Below are 21,374 nucleotides of genomic sequence, written 5' to 3'. Positions count from 1 at the left end.
ATAGGAAAGATAGCTAATAAGGAATGAGAAGACACCTGCCTACATTTTGGAATCAAGTTTTGGATAAAGGAAATCTGTGTGGTTGTGCAGGTGCTTAATAATGGGTTTCTGGAAACAGTCTTATTTTTTGGATAGCCCCATTGGCAGAAGTTAGGTCGTCACTGGAATCTGTCTGAAAACTCACGAGGAAGATGCTGCCTCTCTCAGTAGGCATGGAGATGCTCAGCCTGAACTTCCAGGTTTCTCACCCACAGTAACTTTTTAAAAAATAAAATTGTATTCATTTTTATTCTACTTCAAAGACAGAAACAGAATGTTTCATCCACAGGTTCTATCCCCAAATGCCTGTAACAACCAGAGATTGGCCAGGCCAAAACTAGGAGCCAGGAACTCCAGATTTCCCACGTGGTGGCAGGGACCCACATACGTGAGCCATCACCTGCTGCCTCCCAGAGTGTGCAGTAGCAGGAAGCTGGAGTCATAAGTGAAGTTGGGACTTAAACTTAGGCACTGTAATATGCAATGCCGTTAACCACTGTGCCAAACATCTGTCTCACAAAATAAGCTTCTGAGAAGTTTGTTTCCAAGAGCCAAAAGTCAAAGTGGAGAGTCACAAAGGAAATGTTGTCAGATAATCTCTCCACCATTTTGAGAAACAACGTTCAGGGTATGGGAAAAGAATTAGAAGCTGCTCACTTCTAAATAATAGCTCATGCTGTAATGAAGGAAAATCAGCAATTAAATAAGAAGGATGTAGAATTAGAAATTTGTAGTTAATTGAAAAGAACAACCATCAGATTTCAAAGGTGAGAAGGAAATGGGAATATATAGGCCAGCTTTCTTATTCTCTAGTTATGGAAAATAAGAGTGAGAGTGATACTTAATTTGATGTATGAAAATAGAAATTTGAATACAGCAGAGATTCTGAAATGTGATAGGAAGAAAGGTAATAGGTAATAGCTAAACCTTAGCTTAAGGTCTAACATTTGTGTGACCTTGAGCAAGTCACTTAACTTCTCTGGGCTTCAGTTTATCATCTATCAAAAAAGGGAGTTGAATTATGTGGACTTAAATAACAACATAGGGCCATAATTCCATGTTACCTAATATTACAGGGACTTTAAAAAATATACAGATGACAAAATGTTTTAGTCAGTGTAATCTAACTACTCTAACAACCCCATATCTCAGTGACTTGACAAATTACAAGTTTTATTTCTCTCACAGCACAATCCAGTGATTCCCAGGTGGTGATGGAGATGGTTAAAGTGGTAGGGCATGTGTGTGTAGTAACTCAGAGACAGGGGCCTCTCTATTAGTCTCTGTATAGCTTGACTATCACTTAGTACTTCTGAGTTCTCCCCAAGATCTTCACATTGAGCCAGCAACCAAGAACAGAGAGTATAGGGGATTGAGGTGGAGATTGTTTTAGGGGCTGGGCCTGGTCTGTGGCTACATTACTTCCACCAGTGTTCCACTGGCTAGGACATTGTCACACATTCCCACTTGTCTTGGTCTGTCTTGTGTTGCTGGGCCACTTCATAAAGAAAAGAGATTTGTTTACCTCATAGTTTTTAAGGCTTAAAGATTCAGCAGCCCTATCTGTTCAGCCTCTGGTGAAAGCATTGTACATGATCTCTCTTGGCCACATATATATATATATATATTTTTTTTAATTTGACAGGTAGAGTTATAGACAGAGAGAGAGAGACAGAGAAAGGTCTTCCTTCCATTGGTTCACTCTCCAAATGGCCACCACGGCTGGCATTGTGCCAAACAGAAGCCAGGAGCCAAGTGCTTCCTCCTGGTCTCTCATGTGGGTGCAGGGACCCAAGGACTTGGGCCATCCTCCACTGCCCTCCCGGGCCACAGCAGAGAGCTGAACTGGAAGAGGAGCAACCGAGACTAGAACCCTGCATCCATATGGGATGCCAGCGCTGCAGGCAGAGGATTAACCAAGTGAGCCACGGCGCCGGCCCATCTTGGGCACATTTAAGGTGGGTATTAGTATGGCTTTTGTAGTCTGCTTCCTGCTGGTGTAAGTTTATGATCCCTAAGGTGGTTTTCTAATTTGAACAATCAAAGTTTTTAGTCCTGGGTTGTGTTTCTTTGTAAATACAATTCCCTCACAAAGTTAGATTTCTGATCTACTTGATTCCATGTGCCAATCAAACCCCAAATCCTTTCCCAGTCATGTTTCTGAAGCAGGGTCCCATGCCTCTCTCTTTTCTCATCTAATGGTGGATACATTACATTCTTTTGAAACTGCAAATGGAAGGGTTATGTCCTTAATCTAACCTTTGCTATAGGCTGAGTTGATCTGGCCTACTGAGAATTTTTTAAAGTTCCTTTTCACTCAAAGTTCTTTTTAATCTGTTTGGAATTTAGAAGTCAGGCTTTCTAATCCTTCAGTACTTCAATGTTCTTAATACTTCCAAGTAGTCAATTCTTTCCCAAGTGCTTTTTTCCCCCTTGTAGTACCTTACCAGAGGCAGCCAACAAAGCTTCAAGTACTTCAACATCTGATTCCTTCCAGCCACTTCCACTAGAACTAGCCTAGCGATAGGCTGCCTTTCAAGTTATCATGGGTAAAGTTATCACTTCACCAAGTATTTTTGTTTTATTAATAGCATGGGTCACGATCTTTACAGGCTCTAATATTAGTTTAGTGATTCCTGCCTGTTGACTGCTAAACGAACTTCTCAAATTTTGGGATTTTATCATTAAAGCACTACGTTTCTGGTTCAAACATCTGCATTGATCAGGGTAGGCCAGCAGCCATAACAGACATTCCTGCATCTCTGTGGCTTAATACAGCAACATTTCATTTTGGTAGATACAGAAGACCACAAAGAGGGTGTGAGTATTGGGTGGGAGAATTTGATTCTAGGGTACTAGGTCCAGAAGATGCACAGGCCCTGAAACCAGCCACAAGAAAGACCAAAAATATAGACAAACTGTGGAAATCAGGTTGGAAAAGAAAACTCAGGAGTCTCTATTACAGGAAAATGTATTTTAAAAAGTCATAGACTGGGGGGTTAGAAAAAACTAGGATCAGGAATGGACTTACTCCATGAGCTAGCCCTTAGTACAGTGATCCAAAGGCCAGGGACCTCCGGCTTGGTTCTAGGAGACACTGATGGCTAAAGGACCTAATTCAGGGGTGGAGTGAGATTGTGGCTCCGCTCCATAGAATGAGGAAGCATTTGGCTCTGCCAGAGATTTGGAAATGTGTTTTTATTTTCAAACTCAGGTATGTGACACTCTACAGTTCAATGCTAACACACCTGTGTGAGGTTTAACAACTGACAGCCAGTGATACACAAACCCAGCATCTCCATCTCCATTCATTCTGTCAGGCTGGATATGGGGAGCATTATATAGGGCTTTGTGGCAGCCAGAAAGTGAATCTTTTAGGAGGTGACGTCTGCAATGACACACACAACACATCACCCTGCAGCTGAAGGTGGGCAACCAGATACCTTGGGCAAAGCAGAAATGGCAGACTACAGGGGCATTTCGAGGGGAAATTTTATTTCAGATCAACATGACCACTGGAAGTACATGGCCTGTGCCTTTCCAGTTCATGACTGCCTTGGCACAGCTGCAACTATTTCTTGTTGATCTTTGTTTTCTAGAATAGACCAATAAATACTTTTTCAGCCACTCCACAGTAAATGTGGTCACTCTTGCCCTCCCTTTCGGAGACCTCCTTTTCTCTGACTTCCCTCAGCAGTGTGAGTGAAGGCCTGGGTCTGGATGAGGTGCTTCAGCAAACCTTTCTGTGGAGTAGCTGGCGGTGCAGAAGCTCTCTACACCTATTCTCTTGTTCTTTGTCTCACCTGGGAACCTTGTGGTCAAGTGCACAATGGCCCAGCCCAGCCTGATCTTTCTTTAAAGTAGGCTGAGACTGGCATTGCCCAGCTAGAGTCCTGCCCCACAGCCACTCTCTCTGGAGCTCCATTCAGAACCTGTCTTTTGGCTCTGAGGTTCTTACATAAAGTTCCTTCGGTTGTATCCAGTACCCCTGGAAGAGGCCAGGTGAACCAATCACCCATGCCCCCAAAGTCTTTCTGCTCTGCTCTACACCTCTGCTCTGTACCTTAATGGCACATCCTTGGTCCACCCTTGCATGGGCTTCTTTCACAGTCATGTCCCAGCCACCGTACAGGAGGCTGCCTCCCATAGCAGGCTGTTTTCAGGTGGGGACTGGTCTACAGAGGCTTCCCTAAGGGGAGTGGATATGCTGAGACCTGTCTTTCTTGCTAGTCTGGTCTCATTCCTTTCAGAGGGGGCTGAGGAATATTAGAACAATCTAAGATTGAGAAACAAGTGACTTTTCTCATGGATACTGGGGCAGTGATGGTGCTAGTACTGGGAATCATGCAGAATTACAGCTATCTCTAAGCTGCTCTCCACCACCTTGAATGTGGCGTGTTCTTTTGACCAACATTAAGTGATACCTCCCAAGTGTGAGCCACCATGCTAGACACTTACCCAAGAGATGGATAAGGCATGGTTCTTGTCTTTGAGGAAAAACACTCAGGAAAACAGATATATAAATAAGTTACCATGATATACTGTAGGCAAAGATCAGTGGTGCAAATGTTTCAACAGTGCCAGAAAGCCCAGAGGAGGCTGTTCCCTATCGTATTGGCAATGGTGGAGAGTGTAGGAGGATGGTGTCAAAGACTGTGTGCAGGGAATGACTTCTGCACTGGATCCTGAAGAATGGGAGGAGGTGTGGAGCTGTGAGAGAACTGTTTAGCTGGGAACCAGGAAAGGCTTAGAGTAGGTGAAGCACCACTGGAGAAGTGAGACTGGGATGTAAGACGTCCAGTTAGGATAGCAGAAGAGGCAAGGTGATAAGGGCTTTAAGAGCATAGCCCCCTGGAGGCCAGGTTACCTGGGTTTGAATTCTTGTTCTGTGATTTCCTAGCTGGGTGTCCTTGGCAAATTGCCTGTCTTTTTTGAGCTTCACTTTCCTTGTCTAAAAACCCATAGTCTTTCCTTTTTCTTAAGGACTTAGATGAGTTAACACCTATATAATACAGAGATGCGCTTGGCTCACAGTAATTTCCACATGAGTGTTAGCAATGGAAGCAAACAATATCAACGAAACAGCAACAAAACCACCACATGGAAACCAGTCCCCCTCCCCCAACTAATCAGGGTTGAATGAAGGCAGTGGCTGTCAAGATAGGGAGAAAGTCAACTTGGAGATGGGATATGTTCTTTTGGTTTATGCGCAGCAATTTGGAATGCCTGAACCATGTTAGGGTTGAGAATCCCATTTGAACTGAAGTGCTGAGGCACAACTGCCCCCCTGGCATGTGGGCGCACATCTGAAGTAGGAGGCTGAAGCTGACGAACCTAAGAGGTGGGCTAACTGCTTTCAGTAGGAGAGAGCATGTAGGGAAAGGACTGTGCTTTACAGCAGCTTAGAACTGGGGTTTGAAATGGAGACTGGCAAGTGTGCCATGGAAGCCTATGCGTCTTCAGTGGTTTTTCAAACCTCAATCCACGTGGAGAGCTCACTGAACTCTGAGTGCTTGGTGACTGCCCCACACAGAATAAAATATTGGTTGGCTTGGCATGCTTCCTGCTTATCCAGAACACGCACCCAGAGCACACTTTTGAGGGGTTGTTGGCTTCATGCACATGCATTTTTTTGTTGTTGTTGTTGTGTGTGTGTTTGCAAATGCATATATATTAATTCATATCTCCCCATTTCATTTAAGCACTGAGCTAAATTCAGCCTGTGCATTTTTCTGAAAAAACTTTCCTACTTTTAAATGAAACTCTTAGAAGAGTTTTTCCCAAGGGGAGAAGGGAAGGCTGAAAGATAGTCATTTGAATGAGATGGGAAATGGGAAGATATTCGTGTTGTGTCTCCAAATTCCAGGTCTGATAGTTAGCATCAGTATTAGTTGTTAAGCACAATTCTTCCTGACAACCCACTGCAGAGAGGAAAAGTGGGGTAAATGAGCTTCCTCCTGTCCCCCCAGGTGGTTTAGTTCTGCTTGGCCATCTCAGCAAGGGCAAGGACTTTCCTTTGTTTAGTGTTCCTTGGTGAAGATGCCTTCTTAGTTCACCAGAAGCTTTCCCAGAGCAGTCTTGTTGATCCTCCAAGAGCATCAAGTTGTTGTCTGTGAATAGCTCCACAGGGTGTCAAGTGTGAAAAGCAGCCTTCCTCATTCCTGGACAGGATGGACAGCAGTGTGCCCACACCTGGGCCTGATGCACTATATGGAGGGCTGGGGTGGTGGGCTAAGCTACTGGAGCAGGGCACCAGCTCAGTATCAGGTTTCCTACTGCTCCGTAGGCTGTTCTTGCTGGAGTCCAGAGCTCCACCAGGAGTCTCTCTGGGCTGCTGAGCAAGTTGATCTTCCAAGGGATCCATCATCCTGTTCCACACAAGAGTTATAGGAGTTGTAGAGCCCCAGCACCACAGTCAAGACCAGCATCGCTGCAGCCATCATCCAGATCACGTGCCAATGCTGGCATAGTTTGGGGTATGTTACTTGTAAGAAATGAACCAGTTCTTCAAATTTGCTGTCAATGAAGAAATAGGCGTAGGGTTTAGTATTTTGGGCACATAGATGAGCCCAGATACCTACTTCTCTGTCTGGGGGATACTGTCTATGCTGTCTAGAGCCACAGTTCTCAAACTCACCAGTGCATAGAATCGCTTGGCAGAAATTACTCATATTACCTCAAGCCTCTTGAAGGAGAATCTCCAAAGTTATGGCTTAGTGATCTATAAATTTCCACAGGTAATTTTGCTGCCACCAGTCCATAGAGCCTTGACATTTGGAACTACTGGTCAAGAAAACTATTCCTTGCTTGATCATACATCCATTCACACATGTCCTCATCTCTTCTTGGAACGATTGCTGGTACTTGCATTGTCACAAGCCCCAGGTACAACGGTGGCTGTTCTGTATACCTGTGTATCCACACAGGACCAGAATCCTTTCTAATTTTAGCCATATTAGCGATCATTTCCACATTCTAATCTGTCCCCTGCTTCTGTGCTAAGTTGTGTAACACATTGTTCTCAGTTCTATGTCCAATAGTGTCCAGAGTGGAATGAGTGTGCTAAACCTTTAGAAGAAGCTTGATGTCCAGTGATAAATGAGTTGGGATCAGATGAACCCCAAGAGCTCACTTCAAACCACCCCACGGGCACCCAGAAGTCAGTAGCCTCTAGCAATCTCTAGGTGGCTTATTTAAGATGTTTTCTCAGCCTCACTCATATTCATTCTCTAATTTCTCCTTTCTTTTCCTTTACCCTCACTCTCTCCAGTCTTCTCTCTCTTGCTTCCTTCCCTTTCATCTCTCCCTCATACCCCACCTCTATTTTTGCCCCCTTTTCCTCTTGCCTCTTTCCCAACTGCCTTTCAACGTGTCCTCTTTGTGGCCTACTGAAAACCAAGCCTGGGAACTCACTTTGAGGAGTCCATTCCAGATCTGAGAAACCCTGGCCACCTGCATTAAGCTAAAATGTCCTGCTTTTAATTCCAGCTCCATTTGAAAAATAATACGGGGTGAGAACACTGAGGATTATCAAACCAAGAAGGTGGGGACAGTGACAGAAGGGCTTCCGGAAGACCCTGAGGCCTACACAGACACTGCCACACACTAGCTGTTGAGCTGAGAAGAGCTTAGGTTCAGAGTCAATAGAAAATAGACAACTTGCAATAAATTGAGAAAACTCAACAAATGCCCTCCTTAGAAAGAGATGAGATGCTGAAGTCCCAGGGGATATGATTGGCTTCCCATCCATGTGGAAACCTTCAGGTCATTTCAGGCACAGTGAAGCAGAGCAACAGAGTGCCAAGTGATGTGAAAATTGCTTTTGCGCCTGTTGGGAAGGGAGAGCTTGGAAATGGAAGCTAATTTTCTCAGCCCTGTTTGGATACTTTGGTTTCTATTTAGATGTCATCAGATGCTAAGATGGAGTCTGTCTTTGGGGTTGTATTTTTCCATGCCCCAAACAAGCTGCTGGGGCACCCAGGATCCCACTCTAACCACACTCTTGAGGAGCCTGCAAGGGAGAAAGGAAAGATCTGGCTTTGGACCCTTTAGCTGATCATCCATTTCTAGCCCATAGAAGAGCTTAGACACTGGATTAGCAATACAATTCCTTTGGAAGTGATTTTTCTGGTTGTTAAAAGTAAGCTTCTGCTCTCTGAGAGTTACTGGAAAAGTAAAGGAAGTAGCCTAACTATCAAAGCAGGTTTGAAAAGACAGAGAAAAGACAAAGTTCTATGTTGCATCTTATTAAGAATCTCATTTGGTCAATGTATTTCTGATACAAATATAACAAACCTGTGTTCTCTGTTTTAAGGTGGTTAAGATAATGGTGGTGCCAAAGTCCATTTTAAACTTAGAAAGCAGTATTCATAACAGATTACATTGTTACATATATCAGAGAAGAAACTCTGATTCAGATTTGCTACTGAATCTCTTAAATAAGAGGTTGGCAGCTGGGCTTACCTCAGTGTTTATAAATGCAATAATAGGCATTTATTTTTATTTTTTTTTAAATTTACTTATTTGAGAGGTAGAATTACAGAAAGATGGAGAGACAGAGAGAAAGGTCTTCCATCCACTGGTTCACTCCCCAAATGGCTGGAGCTGGGCCAATTCAAAGCCAGGGGCCGGGAGCTTCCTCAGGGTCTCCCACGCAGATGCAGGGGCCCAAGCACTTGGACCATTTTCTACTGTTTTCTCAGGCCGTAGCAGAGAGCTGGATTGGAAGAAGGGCATCCGGGACATGAACCAGTGCCCATATAGGATGCTGGTGCTGCAGGAGGCGGCTCAGCCCCAGCACTTATTATTTTGAAAAAGATCTATTTATTTGGTTGAAAAGCAGAGTGACAGAGAGAAAAGAGATTTTCTATACATTGGTTTACTTTCCAAACACCTGCAAAACTAGGGCTGGGCCAGGCCAAAGCCAGGAGTTGGGAACTCCATCCAGGTCTCCCATGTGGGTGGCAGGGACCCAAGTACTTGGGCAATTATCTGCTGCTTCCCAGGTGCATCAGCAGGGAGCTGCAGCAGAAGTGGAGTAGCAGGACTCAAACCAGTCTTGCAGTATAGGATGTGAATATCCCAAGCAGTAGCTTAACCCACTGCCCCGCAATGCCCACGCTAACATGGAATTTTAATTACTTCAGACTTTGTTAATGAGGTGCCAAACTTTTCCTGGGGGAATAACTTTAAGTGCAGGCATTGCAGGCAGCTGTGGCTCTGAGGGACTCAGGAATAAATGAGGATTGCCTGGCATTGATGACAACAGCTCTCAGGCTCTTTTGAGCATGGGTTGCAGGTTGCTAGAGGACCTGCTGACAGCAACACTGGCCCTTCAGGAGAAGCAGCAGCTACACTGGGCCTGAAAAGGGCAGGCTGAGCCGCTGTCCTGAAGGGTGAGGACCCTTCCAAGGGCTGCACGCCTGTCTCGTATCCATCCCCTGAGCTACAGGCCTGTTTCCAAAAACCAAAAAGCAAATGCAAGAGACAGTGAAGGTTGGAGTTAGAACGAGGCCTCTCAGGACCAACAGGACACTCTTGGGTGATGGATGCTCCAGCTGGCCACTCCCAAGCACTGATGGCCTGGGGCTGGACAGAGAGGGACACAAAGTCTTATTTCCGCTGGGATTTCACCCAAGGGAAGGAGCCACCAGTCTCCTGAGATCCAATGAACTAGATAAGGCTTTGAGTCCTGTGCTTTGTACACCACACTGTTTATATTCCATGTACTCTCCCTGTTTATTCTTCTTTTGTTTCTTGTCAGTGTTTGGAAGCATTAGAAACTCCAGCCTTTCCTAGCTGTACTCAGGGATGCCAAAGACAAGACTTTGTTCAGGCCTGGGTTTGCCTCCCTGAGAGGAAGGAAGGCAACGTGGGGGCCTGAAAATAAGAGCAACTGAGCCCAGGAGGGAGAGCAGGACCCAGCCACTGGCAGCAGAGATTCCACATTTTAAAAAAATGTTATTTATTTGAGAGGCAGGATGTGTGTTCCCATCACTTGCATGTCCATCTTGCTTCTAACCTTCACCTTACTACATTTTTCATTGCATGCATGTGACTTCCTGAGTTTGCCAGAATGAGGTCCAGATGTTTACTCGGTGCCAAGTTCAGTAGATGATTAGGTAGTTAATTATTCTGTCTGGAGCTGCCCTGGACTTCAACATAGCCCAGGTGTATAAAAACAAGGATTGTGAAGTATATTCCAAGGTTTTTATAACTACATTTTTTAAAAAAATCAAAGTCCAAGGTGGCTTAATGTACTAATTGAGACAATAGAGCAGAAATTGGGGCTATTCTGAAATTCCAGTTCATTGACGTGGGCACGGTATCTGTGGGGCAAAGTGTACGTCTTCTATAAGCACCAGCGTGTTCTGCCCCCAAGCCTGTCCTTGGATGGGGTAATCCTGGCCCGGTGGGGCTGAGACTCTGCTCTCATGCCTCAACACATGGAATGCCCTGGAACCAGGTGAGGTTATTTCTACCGTTCTACATCCTAAAGTCCAGGCAGGACACCAGTGGCCAAGATGCTGTATCTACTCTTCTTACCTGCATGCTATATTTTTTCTTCTGATTTAGGGAAAAATACACTTGAAATATAAAGTACTTTGAAAGAAAAACCCCAGTCTTCCAATTCAAAGGGAAGGTACTGTCCAGATGACCATGCTTGTTGCCTGTTGGAGACTCATCTTTGCTGCCGAGCTGAGTCTGCCCCTTCTCCCATGTGTTCCCTCTGCCCCTGCGCTTTTCTTGTAAGAAACCCCCTCTAATGCTTTCTGCCAGCTCCCTTGGCCTGGGCCCTTTTATGCAGATGACTGGAAAATAAGCTGACATTGACTGGGCTGGGTCCTTCACCCTTTCCGGCTCCTGCCCTGCCCATGGCCCACGGTCGGCTGCCCTGCCAATGACCACCGCTGACCCCTGAGTTATGTCAAATCATCCTGTTGTTAACTAGTTTCTCTCCTTGGGATCTCCTCTGCCTCCTCACCAACATGAGTGCTTTCCTGGCTTCTGTTGGCCGCTAGTGTGGGCCCTGGCCTGGCATCTCCGGGGATTTTATGCAACTAAAGAGTGAGATGAACTGTGACCCATTTCTGCAGTGGCAAGGAAAGGGCTCCAAATGTCGGCTTCCCACCTGCTTCTCTGATCTTTTTCCTCCTCTTCGGTTTCTTCTACCTCTCCAGGTTCCTCTGGACTCTCACTCTTCTGTTCTTCCTCCTCCTCTTTTAGGTCTTGAAGTTCTTTGGTCTTCTTCAGACCTTCTTGGTACCTGGCAGACAAAAAGGACAACTGAGTCTGGAAAGACCAGGCTCAGAGCATCCCTTCCTGAGTTGGGCGGACAGGGGACTTGAACACTTCCAATCCTACGCACTTCCTGTGATTCCACACAACAGGAAAACACTGTGATGCACCACTGAACCCCAAAGTGGCACACGTCAGTACAATTTCCCCTCCCTCCCCAGTCATCCTTCCTGTTTATGCGACAGTGTGACAGACCTGACAGGGAAAAAATGTAGGCCCAGGATCTCCTGATGGGTTCTTATCCTACAAAACATTTGCAGGGATAAGATTGCACTTGCTCTTTGTGTAACATCAGAATTTCAAGGCCTTGGGTCCTTTTTCTGCAAGTCCTTAGGCACAAAGCTTAACCTAGAAAGGTACTTGGCAAATGTTGATAGTCAGTGTTAAGAGTTTCTCCCCAGGCACTCTGAGCATAAAGATGTGGGTGAAAAGACTTGTTTTCCTTCCCAAGATCAACGTCAGCCAGAACAAATATGTGTACCTGTTCTACAGCTGGGGGCTTAAGACCAGCACTTTGGCAGGGGCAAGCCCACCACTGTGTAAGTGACTCCACCCAGAAGCCTGTGAGTTCTATATCGGGAGAAGGTTCATTTCCCTCATGAACCGAGGGGATAGGACAGTTCAGCCCCAGTGCCTGGTTAGAGGTCTTTCTGTACCTGGGAGCCAGGGCTTGGGCCCTACCCGGTGTTCTGCCCCTTCCGTGACTGACTGGCCAAAGTGGCACAGTCAGGGAAGGGGGCGGTTGGAAGAGGAGAGGACTCAGTGTGTAGGAGGAAGGAAAGTCTTAGGAAGTACAGTGGCAGCTGCCTGGGTGCTGTTGGCGGCAACATGAGTGCCCTGAGCACGTGTCAGGAAGCCTCGGGAACCGCCAAGAGGAATTCACCCTGGGCCCCTGATTTCCAGACTGTTCTGGTGGCTTTCTGCCTAAAAAGAAGGCCGTGTCATTACTCTCTGACCACACCCTCTGCCCTGCTTCCTTCTGTCCTTCCTGTGAAATGGTCTTGCTCCTTCCTCTGTGTTCCTTCCTGAGGCAAGGAGGTCTGGAGGCCACTGGTGGCTTCCCCAGCGCCACTAAGAAACAGGAAAGGCCGTGGGAAGGTGTCTCCCGAGACCAGCCAGGTACCCTTGGTGACTGTGATCTGACTCACCCCTTGTTGTAGGCTTCTTCCTCCACCCTGGCCTTAGTCTCCTGGCTCACTTCCTCCAGGCAGCTGGGGGGCGGCGCAGGCACAGAGGCGTCACAGTCAGGGTCCCCGTTTGTCTTTCCACTGATGGGAAGGGGAAAGTACAGGGCATCATTTCAGGGAAAGTTGAGTATCTGAAAGTAAAACCCTCTCTCGAGCCTAATTCCTGGTTGGCTGTGCAAAAACTCAGGGTCTTTCAGGAGCCATCAGGTTCTTTTCAAACCTCCTATCCAGAGACAAGATTTTACAAAGGGCCAAATACTGCTCCAGCTCTTGTTTCCCTCGCACTCCCAAATCCACCTTTGTTTTTACTCCAGCAGGTGCTGTGAGGGGACAGACAGCTCTTAGCAGCTCCACAGCAGTGAGGTGAGGAAGGGGTGGGCAGCCCAGGCATTCAGGGTCGCCCCATTCCTGTGGCCCATCTTTTGCTTTATGATCCCTGCTCATTCATCCCAAACACACTGGGTCTAACTAAGGTATAGGCATGTTGCAGCATATTGGGGATACAATATGGAGCTTAGCAGAAGAGAAAGATCCCAAAAAGGAAAACAAAAATATGTAAGACATTATGAATGGTAATATTTATGAAAGAAACTGTGCAGTAACAGAAAATAAGAGAATGTTTTAATTTCAAAATTTCTAAAAATTATTTTAAAAAATTTATTTTAAGTTTATTTGAAAGGCAGAGAGAGATACTGACTGGTCTTCCATCTGCTGGTTCATTCCCCCCAAATGCCTGCAAGTGCCAGGTCTGGGCCAGGCTGAAACCAGGAGACTCATCTGGGTCTCCCTTGTAGGTGGCAGGAGCCCAAGCACTTGAGTCATCATCTGTTGTCTCCCAGGGTGCACATTAGCAGGAAGCTGGAATTGCAAGTAGAGCCAGGACTGGAACCAGGCACTCTCGATGTGGGATGCAGGTGTCCCAAGTGGCATCTTAACTGCTTCACCAAACGCCTACCCTGAGAATGTTTAGAGGTGCTGAAATGGAAGCCCAGATCTGAAAGACTAGAAGTCAGTCATGGCCACAGCTGAGGAAAGATCACCCTGGGTCAAGGGTGCTGGATGTACCAAGGCTCAGATACTTAAGGTCCCGGGGTATGTGAAGAACTAAAAAGAGGCAGTATGGTGGAAGTTCATTTTTGGACAGGATAAACTAGCAAGGTCCCTGAGGTTCCCAATTGGGAGTGTCAGGTAGACAGTGGGAAATACCAGATACCTCCAGAAGAGCTAGGGACAGCCATTTGGTGTCATCAGAACCTGGCTGACATTTAAAGCCAGCGGCATGGATAAGACCACCTAAGGAGACTGTGAGGGAAGAGAAGAGGAGGAGCCAAGACCAGCCCATGGGTACCGCCATACCTGGACAGAAAAGAGGGCGCCTACGGAGGAGTCTGAAAAACAGCAGCCAGAGAGGAGGGAGGGAGACCAGCAGAGTATGGAGTCCTGAGAGCCAGGGGAGAGTGCACTGTGCCACCCACTTCTGAGAGCTGAGTCAGGGGGACAGAGCGACAGACTCGGTCACTCAGAGGTCAAGAGGAGCCTTGATTGAGTGGTGGGAACCAAGGGCGGGCTGGAAAGAACGGAAGGGGAGACAAGGGAAGATGCGGGCATGGTGAGCTGACTTGAAGGGCTGTGGAGGAGCCTGTTAGTGGAGCGAGAAGCTGCAAGAGTGGGCTGAGGGATGAAAGCACCTTGAATGTAGCAGACATGAGCAGCAGAGGGGATGAGGGAAAGCAGATGACCAAAGGGGAGTGTCTTTGGAAAGGGGAGTAGAGACTTGCCATAGAAAGGTGTGGAAACCTCTCCTCGGTTAGAACGAAGGGAAGAAGGTGAAGACTCCAGTTGGGGATCTGGTGAGGGAAGATGAGGAGCTCCTCTCTGAGAGCTTAAACTTTCTATACAGAGTGGAAGGCGAGGCCGTCCCCTGATAGCAAGCGGTAGAGCCCAGCAAAGGTTTAGGAGAAAGCCACAGGGGCAAGAGTCATGTGGGCAAGTAGGAAAGCAAACACAAGAAAACTGCAGTGAGTTGGCTGGCCAGTGCTGGGAGCCCATTCGAGGTCTGGATCCCACATTGAGAGGAAGGATCCTCACAGCCATGTCTTTCCTCCAAATCCTGCAGCTCACCTAGGCGCCCCGAATCCTGGTGGGAGTGAGGTTGTCATGGAGGAGCCCTCAAACACGGCCAAACTGGGAAGAGAGCTTCCCAGGCAGGACTGTGAGGGCTCCCAGCTGCTGCCCCTCCCTGACCTCACCGGCAGGGTTTATGAGCGAGCCTTATGTCTTCTCCTTCTTGGCTTCAGTCTCCCTTCTCTCGACTTTCCTCAGACCTTGTAAAATTTATATTTCGTTAGGCTGGAAACCAAAACCCATTGTGAACAAGAAAGATAACACTCTAAAAATACCAGCTATTCATAACAGTTCTCCTTTTGCAAATTACATTATCCACTCCCTTCCATTGACCTTTGCCTAATGTGCAATTTCCTATTTGTCCAAATGATTGGAGCAAGAGAAGAAAAACACAGTGACAGCCAGAGCAGGGGAAGCTGTTCTCTTCTGAAATGCATTCATACTTCAGAAATGGAACACTGGCATCAGTCTTTTCATTTCTTTAGCCTGAGTTGGTCTACCTTAGGGGTTCCTTAATGGTAAACATGTTAGGAGACTAGTGTGGTAGAGAGGAAAAGAACATGCCTGAGGCGAACCTATGTTCAGATCCCAGCTCCAGTACATGCAAATGACTTAATCGGCCTGAAATTCAGATTTCTCAGTTATAAACTGGGGATAATAATGTGTAGCTGAAGGTGGTGGTATAAGAATTAAAGAAGAAATGTAAGCAAACTCTCTGGAACATGGTATTCCAATGTTACCTATTATGTTGTGTAGTGGATTGATTGGTAAATTTTGAGAGCAATCTGAGCTTCCTCTAAATGTGAAGTGTTAATTTATCACCTTTGGTGTTTTTTTTTTTAATCTGGCAATTATTTATATCTTCAAGGGATAACTTGATATATGTTACTCTGACACATCAGACAGAACTCTGAATTAATTTAAAGTATGGTAAAATTCACATGAAACTTACAGAAAACAGTTTTAATAAGTTTCTCAGGTGCATGTCTATTGTGTGCCATAACATCTCCATGCACCTTAGTGTTTTGTGCATTAGCAGGGAGCTGGATTGGAAGCTGAGCAGGTGGGATTCAAACTGGGACTCCGATTATGAGATGCCAGCATTACAGGTGTTGGCTTAACCTGCTGCACCACTGCACTGACCCCTCACCTCAGAGTTTTACTAATTGAGTGACCACAAACAAAACTTCTGCTGGTAGAGCCAGGAAGCCCATTTCATGTGGATCTGCTGCCTATTTCAACTCCCCTGTGGGGCTCTCAAATACTTTCTCTCATTTGATCTCCCCAATGATAAGAAGAGCTAACATTTAATCTCTGCATGAGGCTCCAGGATCTCACCTAAGCCTCAGGGATGACCCAGTGAGATATGATTGTTCTCAGTTTGACAGGTGAGGTAACCAAGACTCAGAGATGTTACGTAACCAACCAGAGATCACACAACCAGTGTGTGGAACAGCATCTTCGACCGTATGCAGTCTGGCACTTGCCCATGTGTTTGCCCACACTGTCTTCCACCCATGCTGGGCATTATCCCAACTGACAGATAAGAAACCCACATTCAGGTTGATTAAGGGACTTTCTTGAGTTCACATTATTGGTGCAGGGGCTAACCTTGTGTCAGGATATGCAACCCAAGCCCCTTTGAGCCTTCCCATCCAAAAGAAGTCTCTTCCTGGAGTTCTAGGTGGTATGAGGGACTTCCAAGGTCCCTACCCAGTGAAGGGTGAACCTGTTTCCACCTGCAGGCTGGATCTTGGCTTAGGATGCTGCCCTTGTTTTACAGACTGCTTGTCTAGAGTGGGAGATGACTGGGAGGGCCTGAGAGCCGGGGAGAACACACAGCATGTACAATGTCTGCTGTTGTCTCCTGCCTCTGGCTTGAGCTTACAGTTCCCTAAATATATCATCCTCTTGGGAGTTTCTCCTTATGCATCTCTAAGATTCAGCTCAAATGCCTTCTCCTCTGAGAAAGTTCTGCTCCTCTCCCCACACCCTTGGGTTAAAGTTACTTTGTCCCTTTCTCTGTGCCCCCACTATCTGTTACAGCATGACTCAGAGGACATTGTTATGTTTTATATACCCGCCTTACCCTCCATATGACTGTGATCACAGGAGCAAAGATTGTATTTGAATTGGAATGATGCTTGGTGCTTTTAAGTGTCCACTAAGTTGTACTGACTTCATTATGACGTACCCAGTCCCTGCCTGCGAGTTTTGTAAAATAGGAAAATCTTCTTTGTAAATGGCTATTTGCTGAGAATTCTGTTGGACTGGGCTAAAGGAATCTCTGTTCATGGCTGAGAACTAAGGCTGGCTTTAAATATGACCCCTGTACCGACACATTTCTTTAGTTCTACAGGTTGCTAGATGCTTGTGGAATAAAGAGCGTGTTATTGTGAAAGGACCTACAAGAGTAAGGCTCAGAATTCTCTGATTGCATTGGGTAGTGCCATCAGCTCACCAGTATTTGGTTGTGAATGAGCCATAGACAATTTGATCTTCTTTTCATGTGCTTAGCCAATTCCCTTCTTGCTTGGAAAATGTGAAATCATTTTAGCATGAAGCTGAATAAACAAGTTAGAAAGCAATTTAAATCACAACATTATTTGTCTCTAACAATTTGGGTAGGGTAGCTAGAATTGATTGTATTTTTATATCAGAAGATAGGCATCCATTTTCACTCACAAGTGAGCTCACTGTTAGCCTCTTGGGATGCTCTTACATATTTCCAGTTTCATGAGTTCAGGTGGAGATCCTTTAGCAGCTTTTAGATAACCCGGGGGAAGCTGGTTAGTCATGAATATCTCCTCCTTTGAATATTCCCTCTCCTCTCTGCAACAATCCTTGTACGAGTACATTCTCAGCACGCAAACCAGCCCACAGCATGGCTCCTGCTACTTTTCTCTAGTTATTCCCAAGAGTGACCTGCTGACACCTTCCTGGGAGTCTCTTGCTTAACTTGCCTTCATCCTTACCTTATCCTTCTCTCTCCTGGCTCTAAACCCTTAGGAAGGTGGCACCACCATTGACCCTCACTAATTCACACTCTTTTTGAGTCTGATTCTCCTACCAAAGATAGCTCATGTTCTCAATCATCCCCACTGCTTTGGACTGAAGCTGGCTTGAGCATCAGTTCTACCAAGTCCTGGCCCTGCTCTACCATGATTAGAGTCTGTTGGGGAGCGTGGAGATCTAAATTTGCCATGACTGGATCTCCAGGACCAGAGTTAGGACTGAGGACTTGATGGGAGTTCTCTGGAGTAGGGATTGGTGTGTGCAAAGGGAGGGTTGGCAGGGGGATGTTGTGAGCATCCCAGAGCAACAGGTGACCCTTTCTGTAGGGATCCAGAGACTGTGGCCTAGGCACTGTGCCTCTGGGGCTTGCTGAGGTTCTAACTCAGTGACTTCCACATGGTTGTCAATCTGTCATCCCTTTACGATTTCTCAGGATGTTGGGGAGGAAGGGGGGAGGCAAGCTAGAGAGAGCGAGCTTGAGAGCAAGCTAGAGAGAGTTCCATAACATGAAGGACCTGTAAACTCATGGAAGAAAATACAGAGCAAATCTGTAGAGCAACCTGGGAGTAGTCACCGAGTAATAAGCTGGCAGTTGGACAGACATATTGAGAGGTGAGGAAAACGGGTTGAGTCTGGAGGTGGGGAGCTGGGGAGCTTGTCTGCACCAAAAGGGGCCCAACATACACATTCCCTGCTGGGTCAAGCAAAACCTTCCCAACAACAAGTAGAAATGGGAACTAAAGGTGTCTCGGGGCTGGGAAGGACAAATCAGGTTTGTGTTCTACCAAGTGAGGAAAGACACCAGGGAAAGGTTCTGAGAGGTAGCAGCTGTGATCCAGATGTTTTCCAGCAAGCAGATGGAAGAATCTGGAAAGTTAGGAACGCCTGTGAGTACACAGAAACAGCCTGCCTTGCTTTGGCTGAGGATAAAAAGACCTGCAAATTGCATGGATACCCAGGAAAGTTAGGCGTCGCAGACACTGTTGGTTGCCATCCAGCACTCGTCCTCTTTCCTGCTTCCTAGCAGTAACGTGATTTTGTTCAGGAATTTACTATTTGTCAAAGGAGTTATTTTGCTTCATAAGAAGCTCATTTTCTTAACTCCAGGGGACAGTTTATGTCTTTAACACCAATCCCATTCCCAAACTTTATTCTCAACATTTGTTCCAAAATTTCCAATGAGACAAGAGGGAAGATGGTGAAAGGCTTCTGAGTTCATTCCTAAGAAAGAAAGGTGGGAATTCTTTCTGTCAATACTGTCCTGGTTGGAGTACCTGGAACAAGCAGCCATTTGCCATGAGCACAAAGTCAACATTCGAAGTAGACAAAGGCGAGGAAGTGGTTCGCAGAGCTGGAGTCCTGCTCTGCCACATTGGGAGCTGCCCTACCTATGGCCTTCATATTTATACCCCAGTGAGTTGGGGGCTCTGTTATATTTGCAGCCCAGAGAATCCCAATCTCCAGAGGAAGCTTCCATCTCCTCCAGGCCCTGCTTACCCTGACCTGTGGCGTCCTCCTAGTCCAAGAACTTTGCAAACTGAGTCTGAAATAGTTGTGGGTCTCACAGTTCCATTCATTACCCTATTACTTTTCTTTGCACCCCATTTTGGGGATGATGGTGTGAGGGAAAAAAAAATGAGTTGAGGATATTTTCTGCTGGGATCCCAAAGGTTAAGAGGACAATCAACAAACTTACTTTTCCAAAAGTGCAGGCAGTAAGGCGGCGACAGGCAGGTTGCTTTTCCCATTGGGTGATTCCGACTGGGTGGGAAACAGGAGACAGAAGTGAGGATGAGAAGCGGAATGAAGAAACCAGAACTTCTAGTCCTCTGATGATGCTGGGGAAGGGTAGCTGCAGCCCCTTCTCTTTCCCTTCTTCCGCTCCCCCCACTTCCCAATATGCACCAGAGCCCAGCCTTAGATAGCCTTGTCCCTGAGGACTTCCCTGGGCTCCTTTCCTCGGTACCCTTCTCTCTGCAACACCTGCAACTTGTTCCTTTCCTTTTAAAAAAATTATTTGAAAGTCAGAGAAAAGAGAGAGAGAGAGAGAAAGAGTGAGTGAGTCAGTCTTCCATCTACTGGTTTATTCCCCAAGTGGCTGTAGTGGCCAGGGTTGAGCCAGGCCAAAGCCAGGAACCAGGAGCTTCATCCAGCTCTTCCACATGGGTGTGCAGGGACCCAAGCACTTGGGCCATCGTCCGCTGTTTTTCCCAGGCCATTAGCAGGAAGCTTGATCTGAAGTGGAGCAGCCAAGACACAAACCGGCGCCCATATGTGACCCGGTGTTGCAGGCAGCAGCTTTACCTGCTGCATCACCCAGCCTCCCTTCTCTTCTAAGTCTTCTTGGCCAAGAGAAGAGTTCACCTACTGAGGCTCCATTCCAGTAGGAACCCATCATTTTTTCGTCTGTCCCCTGTTTACTGACTGTGAGAGAATACCAGAGACCTCCTACCAAATGTATTCCCGAGTTTCCTGGGAGATATTCACAAAAGTCCATCCGTGCTCCTACAGGCAAAGCCCCAAGCTGAAGTCTCAGGAGATGTCTGTCATTATTAGACGCTGAAGCCATTGGAAACCTCTGTATAGTAAATTCCCCAGGATTTCCATGTTGCGTTGATGAGATGGACTTAGTGTAAGCAGTGGATCTCAACTCAGGCTACACATTAGAATCACTTAGGAGAGATTTTTAAAAAACTTTGATCCACTTGAGAATCTTGAGGTGAGACCTGGGGATAGTATGTTTTCAGAAATATCCTGCATAAATTTAATGTTTAGTTTTGGTTGTCAACCACCCATCTAAAGCACTATATGAGGGTACTTCAAAAAGTTTATGGAAAATGGAATTAAAAAATGTTTAGTGCAGAGAAATTAAAATCTATGCATTTTTCATAACTTACATTTTTGAGGTTTTTCAAGTGCTCTAGTATATTTGGAAGCCACATTTATACATTTTAGCAAAATATGGGAAACAGGTCTGCTAACACACACCACACAGCCCTCCTCATGCATATTAACTTTTTTTTTTCAGGTTGCTTTGTGTTAGTGATTGGGAGTTCAGGGTGATTTCATAGATGACTGGAATGCCTGAAATTGGAAAAGCTGGGAAAAAAAACACTGTAGATTCAACAACAGAGCTTGAATCTGTGTATTATTAATTGCTTACACCATCAGATTATTTCTTTACTGATTAGTGCTAATCAGAGATTAGAGAAGCTGCTAGAGAAAGAATTAGAAAAGTTTTAGATAGAAGTAACCAGATAGACAAAGACCTGGGATGTCAAAATATTTTTGTTGTATTATAGGAACTGTCTTTATTTAAAAAAATGAAATAGGTAATTTTTTCTATTAATATATTCTTATTGTAGAAATATAAGGCATCAAGAAGAAAATAAGAATTACCTTTTTCACCATTGCCCAGAGGTAATAATAGTTTCACATATATTTTTTTCCAGAATTTTCTGTCTACACATAAAAACACACTTTTAAAACAGAATTAAATTATGCTAATTTTGTATGTATCTTATTTTGTATTCATACAAAATCCTGGGCAATAATTATGTTCTTATAAATCCCTTATAGTGATATCCATAATCTTTGATTGATCTCTTACTATTGGAATATTGGATTTTTTTTCCAGTGTTCATTGTTGTAAATAATCCTGCAATGAATTGAGGCAGAATAACATGGGCTCTGAGTTCAGAAAGTCTAGGG

General features: G+C 45.6%; 1 protein-coding gene and 1 long non-coding RNA gene across 2 annotated transcripts in view; one reads left to right on the top strand and one right to left on the bottom strand.

Annotated features, from left to right (window-relative positions):
* LOC133763178 (uncharacterized) overlaps positions 1 to 21,374 on the top strand; it is an 80,171-nt gene that overhangs the window by 38,716 nt on the left and 20,081 nt on the right. The window lies entirely within an intron of this gene.
* IRAG1 (inositol 1,4,5-triphosphate receptor associated 1) overlaps positions 3,241 to 21,374 on the bottom strand; it is an 81,851-nt gene continuing 63,717 nt past the window's right edge. The window contains exons 17-20 of the mRNA XM_062196501.1: positions 19,360 to 19,424; positions 12,486 to 12,605; positions 11,171 to 11,305; positions 3,241 to 6,555 (exon numbers count right to left, since the gene is read on the bottom strand). Coding sequence (XP_062052485.1) covers positions 6,312 to 6,555; positions 11,171 to 11,305; positions 12,486 to 12,605; positions 19,360 to 19,424 — 564 coding nt within the window. The 3' untranslated portion in view covers positions 3,241 to 6,311. The remainder of the gene's footprint in view (positions 6,556 to 11,170; positions 11,306 to 12,485; positions 12,606 to 19,359; positions 19,425 to 21,374) is intronic.

Source organism: Lepus europaeus, chromosome 7 (genome assembly GCF_033115175.1).
Source record: "Lepus europaeus isolate LE1 chromosome 7, mLepTim1.pri, whole genome shotgun sequence".
NCBI classification, from domain to species: domain Eukaryota; kingdom Metazoa; phylum Chordata; class Mammalia; order Lagomorpha; family Leporidae; genus Lepus; species Lepus europaeus.
This window is presented reverse-complemented; position numbering and strand designations above follow the sequence as displayed.